At 39.5% G+C, this 13,158-nt stretch overlaps 1 protein-coding gene across 15 annotated transcripts in view; it reads right to left on the reverse strand.

Annotated features, from left to right (window-relative positions):
- Positions 1–13,158, reverse strand: part of NFIB (nuclear factor I B) — a 300,127-nt gene that overhangs the window by 30,472 nt on the left and 256,497 nt on the right. For 5 of the 15 annotated variants that reach the window (XM_082204907.1, XM_082204899.1, XM_082204912.1 and 2 more), the window contains exons 9-10: positions 5,403–5,568; positions 1,657–1,739 (exon numbers count right to left, since the gene is read on the reverse strand). The exons of 4 other annotated variants lie outside the window; for them this stretch is intronic. In XM_082204907.1, the coding sequence (XP_082061033.1) occupies positions 1,657–1,739; positions 5,403–5,568 (249 nt within the window). The remainder of the gene's footprint in view (positions 1–1,656; positions 1,740–5,402; positions 5,569–13,158) is intronic. 6 more of the 15 variants (XM_082204908.1, XM_082204906.1, XM_082204913.1 and 3 more) reach the window with 2 other exon arrangements.

The following is a 13,158-nucleotide window of genomic DNA, read 5'->3' on the forward strand; positions in this document are numbered from 1 at the left end:
TATACAACCCAATCTATGAAAAAGACCATTTTTTAAAATAAATAAATAAATCAGAAAACGTATTGAGCAAACATGGAGTTTGTAGCATGAGGACTGCCAATCTGCGACGAGCTTAGTTGCATATATTGTTAAGATTGCTAGAGAGTACCAAGGAATGTGGAATCGTTTTGCTCCCTTTCTTAATAGATGGAAGGGCAAAACAGTCCTAACGAGGGACTGGGACATATTGGAGCGCTGCCAGCTTGTGCCACATAGGGTGCAAAATTGGGGAGTGTGGTTTTTCTTCTTCAGTTTTGCTGCGCCATCCAGAAGCTGGCGCAGCAAAGCGAGGCCAAATGGTCTCCGAAGAACTAACTGACTCAAGACACAGAAGATACATACATGGCTGGCCCTGCTAACATTCTGTTTGAGGGGGCCTTATGCTTCATTCTGCCAGCATGAACTCTGGTGCTGGTAGCAAGCAAAATCCTCTCAAGCAGCAAAGATCAGGGCTTTGGACTGCAGCCTAACATAGCTTAAAGAAAGTCAATACTGCAGTTCCATTAGATTTCTTAAATCCAGTGTAGGAAAGAGTGTGTGTTTTTTTGTTTAGAAAGGAAAGTATGTACATAAAATCAAGGGACTGCATACGGGTCGAATTATAAGCATAATATCAGAATCCTTAAATAGTTGGTTTGAAATAGCCAATCATTATTTGGTATTTTCTCTTTGCAGATGTTTTCAGTGAAGTCTCACTGGTAAAGAACAAGAAAGCCTTTGTTGTGCATCAGCTATTATGTGTGAAGTTTCACTGAATTCTGCATAAGGTATATGTATAATGCCACTCGGGCCTCGGTGGTTAAGGTGCAATTTCCAGATGCAACAGTCTAACTGTATCACCATACAAAGAATGTATGCATAGGCAACATTAGGCTTCAGAACTGTGTAAGTTGTAAAAACAGCCTCTTGCATCATCATGAAGCACATTTTAATTCTGACGCTTCAGAATTTAGTTTTCTTCTATGCCTAACTAGCAGTATGGCAGTATTGCATGCCCCTACTATTAATTGATGGTGGGCTGGGTTGTTTTATTAGCCACTATTAATCTCAACTGTCATTTTGGACGAACAATTTATTTTCATTAAATTTACAGCATCAATGAGGTGTGAAATCTAAAATGCTACTTGAAATGTAAATGATGTAAAAGAAATTGGAACAAAAAGGAGCTTGCGTCACAGTAAAATCAACAATACACTCCGAATGTATTAATCTAGGAATGATGATGTTCTGCAATTTAATTTTATTGTATTGTTATTCTTTCGAAACTATAAATGTATACGTTCAAAAATCAAACGATATCAGATAGCTGGAGAATCAACTATTGTATTGCTTAATCCTACTTAATTCTGACTAGTAGTACTGCTTCTTCACAGAGGCATTCAAATATATTCAACTTCCAGGAGTTTAGAAATAACGCAACTGAAAGATTCACCGTGGAAAAGCCTTTACAGAACCCTACGGAAGCATCTTGTAGTTATCCAAATATTGCAATACAAATAGGTTTTGTTTAAGGGTACTCATCCTGTTCTAGTTTTAAGGTCAATGGCGACATGGATGCAGGGACTTATTGCAAATACTCATCTTTTTACTGATTATACCTATGTGAAACTTGCCCACCTGTTGTTGGTGTAGAAAGGAAGGGTCTCTTGGACTTAGTCCCACATATCGATTGGCTTGGGATGTGCCTGAGGCTGTGTAGGCTGATTAAGGAAGAACAAAACAGATTGATGAAGATAGACACCTATCCATTTCTACCCTGTATAATTTAAACACGAGAAATCCAGAGTTATGAAGAACGAATTTGACTAAGGGATAGAGTTTTATAACACCTATGGACTTCAATGGAATCTGAATGAAGGCAGGGCCACCTTCCTTGCCAGTGACAATTTCTCTACATGATACAAGTTTGCTGTGTGTTTTTTTACCAGAGATGTGCAGCCAGATGCTCATTCAATGCAGCCACATAAACAACAAAATTCAGAGACTAACAATTTGCTACAGTAGAATGAGGTTTATTTGTAGTACCACTCAGATTTAGAACATAACCGAGCTAAGGCCAGTGCTATTTTTCCTAGAAAAAGAGGGAATGTCTCCCTTGTTCTCTTAGAATGGCAATAGCTCCCACCTGAGAGGTGCTGGAACTGAGTTCCACTGGGTTCCAGCTGATTAAAAGCCCTGGCTAAGGCTATTTTTTTAAATGAGGCATAAAAGGTGTCCCCCCCCCTTTTCTAAAGGGAGATATAGGAATCCCTCTTCTGGAAGTTCATATAAGCAAGCATCTACTTATTATACGAATACTGTATTTAAAATGTTCGCGCTTTGTACACCGGAAAACTGTGGAGCAAATGTATTTAGTGTAAGTTCTAGAAAACTGACTTATAATGTAGAAGCTCCTAAAACATTTTTCCCCCATGTGTGTGGTTAATGGAATGATTCACCTTTCCCCTGTAGGTTACCTTTTGAATTGAAAATAGTTGTGTGTTGACTGAAAGTCATTAACTTCTGATTGTGTCAAAAGAAGTGGGTTGTTTTACTCTGACTCCTAGTTTGAAAATATCTACATTACCTGACTCAATTTCATAGTAAGGTGATCTTAACTTCCTACTGCCAATGGCCTAAAGAACAAATAGATAAGCACTAAAGGATCGATTTAAATGGTATCATATTTCTATTTAAAACAAACAAACAAATGGCGTCTTATTTATTTCCTTTTAAAAGAACATTTTACTGAATAACCACCATAAAAATGGATTACATGTTTACATGTAAAGTGATATTTCTATGAAGAAATATGTGTTATTCCATATAATTTCTGCAAAAGTAGTCTTTACTTGTGAAATGTTGTGTAAAGCCATTTAAATCAGCTTTGGTACACACTGATCAGGATAAAGATATACAACTAGGAATAGGTAACAGCACTGTGAATTATCTTAATGTCACATTTTGGTGACACTTTTATCTTTTGGCCAATTCTAATTCATTAGAAATAAAATTGAAAGCATCTCTTTGGAAAGTATTATACATCAGCCAATCCCAGATGCATAGAAGAAATTCTTCCATGGTGCGTATTATTCTATGTAGTTTTTAACAAGGCTTAAATAGAAGTGGTCAAATCTTTTACATTTTTTTCCTGGTGAAATGTTAAGATTAAAGAACCATCTATTCACAGCCAGTAATACATTTTAGATATGTAAAACTGCTTTAATATTTAATGTTGAAATAAATGCAATTTTCATGCACAAATGGAATCCATTTGTGCATACCTTTGCTCTTTATGCACAAAGGGAATGTTGCTAACACAATGTTCTCCATGTGTTAATCATATCCTTTCTCAAAGACCTAAAGTATGATCCTCAAAGAAGTGCACCTGCGATGTGTATGTGATGGGTTCCCTTGCGTCCTTAAACACTATTTAAGCTTTTAATATTTCGTGACTGCTTAACTAGTGCCATATTGCTTGGAAGGCACATGAGATATAATGAAACAACTAATACTCAGAGTCAAATCTGAAGCTCTAGTTTCATTCCATTCTTAAGGGTAGAATAAGAATAGATAATTAAAAACTTCTTTACTGTTCAAGAATTGTGCACGCTTAAGAAATCAGAAGAGATTACAACACTATTAATTGCTGTATTTTTCCGTGTATAAGACGCTCCCATGTATAAGACGCGCCCTATTTTGGGGGGCTCCAAATTAAGAAAACACCCCTTAGCACTACCCGTGTATAAGACGAGCACCAATTTTAACCCTAATCTTGGGGTAAAAAAACCTAGTCTTATACACGGAAAAATACAGTAATTCATTAATTAGTATGTAATGACTTCTGCTTCTGCTAACAGTGCAATCCGATGAAAGTCCACTCAAAAGCCCTGCTGAGTTCAATGGGATTTAATACCAGGTACATTTTTTTTTTATTGACAGGATTATAGACTCCATTATTTTATACTCTGCTCTATCTTGATGTGGTCAGATGAAATGGACATTATACAAAAGGGCAGCAGTCTAGATTTATCTAAGCTAATAGAAATTTTGCTACTGTCCTCACATCGTATGTAGATGGAACCATACGTGTTTAAGTATATGTGGGATATTGACATTTAAGAAATTTTAATTTGAAACCAGTATCTAGGTAAAGAAGTCACTTGTCATTACATGATTGCAACAATACTTTTCAGTTAGTGACAGGGTATGTATGTGTCTGTTTGTGTGGTGTTTTTATTACAGCTGCAATGTTGAATTTCAGACTAACGTGGAGGTTAATGTAGAACCACGATGTGTTAGAATAGTAACATGGAAACTGCCAAGATACACTTTGAGGTAGTGGGGACTTCATGTGACATCCATAATGTAAGCAAATAATGCATGGATTGGCTTGTGTGCAAAATTCTCATGCCACTAACCACACATTCCTGGTGGACACTGGTGCCAGGAGCATTTCATTCAACGGGACAACCTAACTGGCGACCACTTAATTGCAGCAACTGGGTGGCTACCATGGCATATAGAAGTTCCCAGGCCTCTCCTTGTGGCTGCTGTATTCCTGAGAAGTGGCTCTAACAGTTGATAGGCCCTGCATGTCTATGTCTGCAATTCCATTGAAGGCTATAGGGTAATTATATGGGCTTGTATTCAACTAAATCATTACACGTGTGGAACTTCTACTCACCTCACTTTCACGCACACCCTCCAACATCTGCTCTAGAGGTTTGGGAGAACCCCCAGAGCAACTGGAGGGGGGCTGCATGTGAAAATTGTTCCGTGTGTGCAATTGTGTAGCTGGATACAACCCACGGTACTCAACATAGCGAATTAGCAAATGCAAAACTTTCAAACTCTCGTTAAATATAGTTAACCCACATAGATTTTTCAGTATCAGCTCTAATGAATTAAAATGCTTAGGTTAATTGAGGATCATGTGTCTGATTAAGTATGTTTTGGATGAAAGCTCACTTGGGAGGAATCCGATGAATCTCTTTCTTTCTTTCCTGTCTGTCTCACTCCCTTTTTGGATTCCAGGTGTTGGCAAATTTAAAAAGCTTCCAATCCGAGTATGCTTCTCAGTGTCACGAGAATGTCCATCTTTAAATTAATAATCAAGCTTTCATTCTCTCCTGGCAATTGATGCTCAGATTAATTTGATTTCCTGCCCTGAGATTGTGATTGCCGTGTCACAAATGTCATACAATAACTTGAATTATTATAACTGTACAGAGTAAATGTATTGTCAGTGTCCTTTATTATCAGACTCTGAGCATCTGCCTGGTCAAATAGGAGGAAAAGGCACCTATATTGGCCTTAACTTGAAATGGTTTTGATTTATTTATTTTTGATGGACAGCGTTTGTTTCCTAGAAAAATACTTACTGGTTGCTGTAGGTGAAGATGCCTCACCTTCAGTGGATGTAATGATGGGTTTAGTGTCTGTCATGGTCAGGGTCACAGGCCGCACCGTACTGTGATGGGGAGAGGGTGCCAAAACTGGAGTAAAATGGCCAGGCATTTTCCCTACTACTTGACCACTGTTGTTAGGCTACAAAACAAAACCAGAAGAACGCCTTGTGAAATATACATGTAATGCTCAAGAGAGCGATCTACTTTAGGGTTTTCCAGAACCCCAATGCTGTCGTGTGTCACTTTGATATCTATATCCAGCGCCGAGGGCCTTCTGGTGGTTCCCTCCCTGAGAAACGCTAGGTTACAGGGAACCAGGCAGAGGGCCTTCTCGGTGGTGGCGCCCGCCCTGTGGAACGCCCTCCCATCAGATGTCAAGGAAATAAACAACTATCTGACTTTTAGAAGACATCTGAAGGCAGTCCTGTTTAGGGAAGTTTTTAATGTTTGACTGTGCTTTAAATTCTGTTGGGGTATAAGTAATTGTAATTATTATTATTCTTATCTCTGCAAAGGAAAGAAGATTTAGGGATTTGTGATCCTCATGAAGGTAATATTTCCAAGAGCCTATTTACCTTATAAGAAACTCACTAGTGAAGGTCATTATTCTATCTGACTGAAGTGCTACTGATGTTGTTATTGTTTTTTATTATTATTATTATTATTATTTTAAAAAAAAACAGTACAAATTGAGGTCCAGATGTGGCAACACAAGAACAGGGCCTTCTCTATCGTGGCTCCCCATTTGTGGAATGCTCTCCCCAGGGATGTTTGCTTGGTCCCTTCATTATATATTTTTGGGCGACAGGTAGAAATGTTCCTCTTTAACCAGACCTTTGGCTGCTTAATATTCTTCAACCTTTTAAATGTCTCTGTGGGAAGGGAGGGTTATTGCCCCCCCCCCCCCGTTTTGCTTTACTTATGTACTTGTTTTTATTCTGTATTTTATTCTGTGAACTGCCCTGAAATCTTATGCGGTAGAGCAGTATATGAATCTAAATAAACGAATATTTCCCCCTGTTATACTTCATGCCTGGATAATTCTAAAGGGTTTAAGGAGGCCACACATATTTATGTGTTTGTTTGTTTATTTATTTATCTAGCATGGGGTGGTGGGCATCACAAAGAATTCCCTCAATATGTATCTTAGACATTCCCCCAAAATGTTTCTAACAATGTATTTGAAATTAAACAGTGCAGATTGTGAGTTTAATAATTCCTCGCACACTTTTTATTCAGATTACGGCAAGTGATCCTGAGTAAGTATCAAATATTACCTATGTTTAGATATGCAACGGCAATAGTAAAATTCTAGAGGTGCTTCCAGACTCCCACTATTTTGGGGTAGGATTCAGTCAAACGTTGGCAAATTCAGATTGTGCAATTTGGGTTGATTGGGAGGCCTTGCACAATAAAACTACTCCCCCCCCCAAAAAAAAAGATTTAACTGTTTGCAATAAGGGAAGTGACAGGAAAATGCACTCGAAACTGTGAGATAACATTTGCCTTAACACAACATAATCTAACTTGTCTGTAAACATAACAGAATGAGTGCTCATTAAAGAAACAACTTTCATCTGATCTCCGTGCAAACAAATCAGGATGAATGCTCAATACATAGGTTGCCTAGAAGTGCCCTCTAGATTAACTAAACATAAATTCATTAAGTGGAGAAGGAAACAGGTCTAAAACTAAAATTGGGCTGATAACTAGAGAGTGTTTGGAAGGTGGAAATCTGCATGCTTATTTTGCTATGTAGCAAACAGCCGAAACAATTCAGATATAAAATGAACACACTGCTTCCTCTGTCCTCCAATTTCTTTTCACTTCTCTAGTAATCAGACCAATTTCATAACTGATTGCTTCAGCTATTTGCATCAAAAGGTTACTGAAATATAATTGTAAAATGCCTAAAACCTAGGTAGCTCACTGGAAAATGCACTAACTAATCAAGTGGCGTTCAGGAAGCAGAAAAGTGGTTAGATCAAGAACTGTATATAATGACTGGACATGACACAGGAACCAGATACGAGCAAACATAATCCTGATGGGAAGAAGTCGCTGCAGAAAACCTAAGCCCATTTCTGCTACCAGCTGGAAGAGAGATCATTTATAAATAAACACATGCACACATATGTGAGTGTGCACATACACAGAATTTCATGCACACAGTTCAGCTGTCTTCTTTTTCTTGGACACAACAACAATTTGCAAGTCACATTTAAGCTTTCTCCACGATAGGAGTAGCCCCACAGTTCATGCTGTTGGTTATAAACATCCAGTTTCTCTTTATTTGCTATGGGTTGCCATCTAAACATTTCCCCCCAACAAAGCACTTAGAAAACAAAAACAAATCCAAATTACTAGAAGAAGAAGAAGAAGAAGAAGAAGAAGAAGAAGAAGAAGAAGAAGAAGAAGAAGAAGAAGGAAGAAGAAGAAGAAGAAGAAGAAGAAGAAGAAGAAGAAGAAGAAGGAAGAAGAAGAAGAAAGAAGAAGGAGAAAGAAGAAGACGAAAGAAGAAGAAGAAATGCACACTAATATTTTCCTGCTAAATTTGCTGAGACAAATACACTATACCCCAGGCCCACCATCTAGGGAGGGCTGGGGGGGCTGAGGGCCCCCAAAAATTATCAAGGAAGGGGCCAAGCCCCCTCAAAATTGCCCAGCAGACATACATGTACACTGCGGGGCGTTCTCGCGTCATATGTGCATGGCACAAGCATGTCATGGGGCATGCTGACATCACATGGCCATGGCCCTCTCAATTGCAGTGGCAAGATGTCACACTTGCCATACCCTTAAATTAGAAAATGCCTTATACTGCATTGGACCACTGATCTATCTAGCTTAGTACTGGAAAGCAGCAGCTGTCCAGGATTTCAGGCATAAGATATTCCTTGAAGTGACTTCTGCATGAAACACAGATGGCTCTCCCACTGAGCTATGGCCTTCTCCTTAAGTTAATGCATTAGTTAATATAGTCATACCTTGGTTTTCGAACAGCTTAGCTCTCAAACGTTTTGGCTCCTGAATGCCATAAACCCAGAAGTGACTGTTCCAGTTTGCGAACTATTTTTGGAAGCTGAATGTGCGACGGGGCTTCTGCGGCTTCCAATTGGCTGCAGGAGAGCTTCCTGTAGCCAATCTGAAGCTGTGCTTTGGTTTCCAAATGTTTTCTGAATGGATTCTGTTTGACTTCCAAGGTACGACAGTATAACTATTTGGGTGATTTCTAAGGCTTTAATTAGCGCTGTTCCCAAATGTTTGGGGAAATCTAAATCTAGGTATTCACAGCGTTTTCTCGTTGAAAGTTCCAGAAAATGAAAGCATATGAAAGCATATTAGTATATTCTTACTAATATAACAGTGGATGCTCGGGTTGCGAACGTGATCTGTGCGGGTTGCGATTCGGTGCTTCTGTGCATGCGCAAAGCGCAATTTAGCGCTTCTGTGTATGTGCAACCACCAAAACCTGGAAATAACCCGTTCCAGTACTTCCAGGTTTCAGTGGTCCTTAACCCGAAAAATGCAACCTGAAGCGTCTGTAACCCAAGGTATGACTGTAACAGAAACACAATGGTAAAAAGAAGTGACTTTAATGAAAAGTATTAATGACAGTGGGGGCTGAAAAGTACAGCAAAAACAAACCAATCCATATTCACAGATGCGAAGTGTTCATCTCAAGTTTAAAATAAATAAACAAATCACTTGTATCTTGGAAAAAGCATCAGGAACTGGTGTCCCTTGGGAATAAATTTATCCCAAAGTTGGTGAGCAGCCACCAAGCCACCTGTCTGCACATGTTTGATTTATGAACTTAGCGTCAAAACAGCAACACAAACAGGTTGTGTATTGACTGCAGAGGTTATGATGAGACACAGAAAATTGAACAGTGAGAGGTGCTATGGTATGGAGGCTCCATGCCTCGTTGCAACTGAATATTATTAGAATGAAATCTTGGGTATACGTAGTTTTTAAATTTACAGTATTTGTTACTGAATAAAACAGCAACATGGGATATTTTCAGAGCAACATTGCAAAGCTACAGCAAGGAAAACAGTGATGAAAACAGCATTACTGAAGTGTGTAAGGCAGGCACATCTTCATTAATTGGGTTTGTCTCACCTTGTCATGATGAGTGGGCTTGCACGTTCCTATGACCCTTGTGAGTGAAGCCGTTGGGAGTCTCGTACTCCCAGCAGGGTCACCCAAGGTGGTAAGGTCAAAGAGAAGGAGCTAGACAAAGAATGATCCAAGAAGTCCTCAACGGCAAAACAGGCGGAAGATAACAAGAGGTATGTTATAACAGCTGTGAAGGCAGATGAAGGCCACAGCAGATAAGAATCTACCGGTCTCTGGGTGATTTTAATGCAAGAGTTGGGCGAGATTTCGATCCGTGCTCTGGGACTATTGGGAAAGAAGGAATTGGCAACAGCAACCAGAATAGAATCTTACTTTTGACTATATGTGCAGCGCACAACCTTGTTATTACCAACACACTCTTTCGAGAACAATAAATTAAAAACATCATGGAAGCACCCTTCGTTGAACCACTGGCACCTCTTAGAATATGTAATTGTCCGACCTTAAGACTGCCGTAATGTGCTCCTTACCGAAGCTATGACGAGTGCCGAACAGATCACTGATTAATATGTTCCATAATGGCTATCAAGATTATACCTCAACGCAGGCTTCAAGGAAGGAAACCAAGGTGCAAAATGAACACTCAAGCCCTTCAAGATCCCATTAAGCAGGATTGCTTCCAAATGACTCTTAAGGACCATATGCTTTTGGAGTGCCCTGATAACATCAAGGAACACTGGACCAAGCTAAAAACATCCATTATTGCAGACTCTGAACAAACCATTGGATACCAAACCTAGAAACACCAGGAATGGTTTGATGAGAATGACAGTGAGATTTAATGCATTATTGACAAGAAAAGGAAGGCCTTTCAGATCTGGCAAAGAGTTAGAAACTGCACCACTAAGAAAAAAACCCTATGCCAATGCTAAGACTGAGGTTCAAAGATGAACCAGAAAACTAAAGAACACCTGGAGGATAAAAAAGCTCAAGAGATCCAGCACTTAGCTGACACTCATTATGCACAGAGTTTCTTTAAAGCCAAAAAACCCATCTATGGGCCAATAAATCATCACATATGCCCCCTACGCTCAACAGATGGTACCACACTTAAAAGATAAAGAAACTATTGCACCGCACTGGAGAGAACATTGCCAGCATCTCCTTAACCACAACTCCCCTGTAGCTGCTGAGGTCCTCTCACAAATTCTGCAAAAACAAATTAGAGATGAGCTTGCAGTATCTCCATATCTGGGAGAGTTGTGTACAGCTATTAACCAAATGAAAAACAACAAAGCCAACGATACCTGCCGAACTCTTCAAAGTGGGCAGAATTGAACTTACACAACAACTTCACAAGCTGATCAAAAAAATCTGGGAGAGAGAGGAGATCCCAGCAGACTTTAGGGATGCCAAAATTATCAATCTCTTAAAAAAAAAAAAGGTGATAGAATGGATTATGGAAACAATTGAGGCATCTCTTTATTAGCTGCAGCCAGCAAAATTCTTGGAAGGACCTTAGCAAACCGTCTCCTAACAATATCCGAGGCTACTCTTCCTGAATCCCCAAATGGTTTTTGATCTGCTAGGGCAGTGTTTCTCAACCTTGGGTCCCCAGATGTTGTTGGACTACAACTCCCATCACCCCTGAGCTCTGGCCTTGCTAGCTAGGGATGATGGGAGTTGTAGTTCAATAACATCTGGGGACCCAAGCTTGAGAAAGGCTGTTCTAGGGGGACAGTAGACATGATTTTCACTGTTTGACAGCTTCAAGAAAAATGCAGAAAGAAGAACCAAACCCTGTATCATAGCTGTCAACTTTTCCCTTTTCTTGCGTGGAATCCTATTCAGAATAAGGGAATTTACTTTTTAAAAAGGGAAACGTTGACAGCTATGCCCTGTATATGGTGCTTATTGACCTCACTAAGGCCTTCAACACACTAAATCATAATGCCCTGTGAACTGTCCTTTTGAATATTGGCTGCCCAGATAAATTTGTAAACATCCTTTGGCTCCTCCATTATAATATGACAGCAACAATCGCAGATAACAATGGCTCTCAAAGTGAACTATCACAGTGGGATCAGGTGTTAAACATGGTTGTGTTATCACCCCAGTTCTATTATTTTCATTGCCATGGTACTACACTGAGTGCTTGGGGACTAGAACATACGCAGGGAAAGCAAAATGCTTGTTTACAAAGCAATTATACTACCAACCCTTACTGTATGATTGTGAAACATGGACCACTTATAAATGTTATCTCCAACTCCTTGAAAAATTCCACCAATGGTGTCTCCGAAATTTTTTTTAGATCACTTGGGAAGACAGGCGAACTAATCCCAGTGTACTGGAAGAAGCAAAGATCACCAGTGTCAAAGCAATGATTCTTCAACATCAACTTTGTTGGACTGGTCATGTAGTGCGGATGCCTGATTATCGTCTTCCAAAGCAACTACTCTATTCTGAAAGTCTAATGCTGGTGGTCAACAAAAGAGGTTTAAAGACTCTCTCAAAGCAAATCTATAAAAAAGTAGTATAAACGCCGACAATTGGGAAACACTGGCCTGCGAGCGCTCCAATTGGAGAACAGCCTTTACCGAAGGTGTCATGGCCTTTGAAGACGCTCAAACTCAGGATGAAAAGGAGAAACATGCTAAGAGGAAGGCACATTTGGCAAACCCTCACCATGATCAACTCCTGCCCGGAAACCAATGTCCCCACTTTGGAAGGACGTGTGGATCCAGAATTGGCCTCCACAGTCACTTATGGACTCACTGTTAAGACCATGTTCATGGAAGACAATCTTACTTGGCTACGAGTGATCGCCAAAGAAGAAAGTTTGTTCCTCCCTCCACTTTTCAACATCGTGATGTATCACTATATCACAATGTTTGTCTGGTGATACATAACAATGTTGAAAAGCTGGTATTGCCCAGTCTTACTGCTTGAGCCTCCAGAACCCAAGATGATTCTTCCAAGACTGTGGACTTTTTCCTTCAAAGGGAGTGAAACCTTGCTGAGAACAGACTGTTCCACCACCTCTTGGACCAAGGATTGTGACTCTAAATTGTGCTATCGATAAAAATATTAATGAGCAATAATTCAAGGCGGTTACAGTTTTAAATGGGGGGATTGCTTGTGCCATTAGCTAGAATGGCTGAGTACCTCCTTTTCTTTACCGTCACAACTGTGTATATACATTTATACATTATACATACACATTTATGGTACCTATGCTCTGGAAAAGTTTGATAACTGCAATAGAAGTCTTTTTCTAATTGCAGCATTGCTATGTGTTCTGTGTATTCACAGAACGTTTTGTAACTCCGAAACATCCACTAGGATTTCCTTTGCAAAACATATTTTTTAAAAAACATATAAAAAGCAAAGAATGTTTCAAGGAACACATGGGTTAACATTGACAGATTCAACTGCTTCCTTAAGCATTCTGTTACCAAAAAAGCAAGCTCAAATTAATTAAATAGACACAGCTGGAGGCCCACACTATCTGAAACAATGTATCACCTTTTACTGTTCCCAAATGATTATAGTGAACAGAAATTGAATGGCTCATATGGACCCTGGCCCTTTCCAGGCACACCAAGAAAATTAACCCTCTAAATGGCTGAACCGAACCACTTTT

This window comes from Podarcis vaucheri (assembly GCF_965113315.1).
Source record: "Podarcis vaucheri genome assembly, chromosome: 17".
Lineage (NCBI taxonomy): Eukaryota > Metazoa > Chordata > Lepidosauria > Squamata > Lacertidae > Podarcis > Podarcis vaucheri.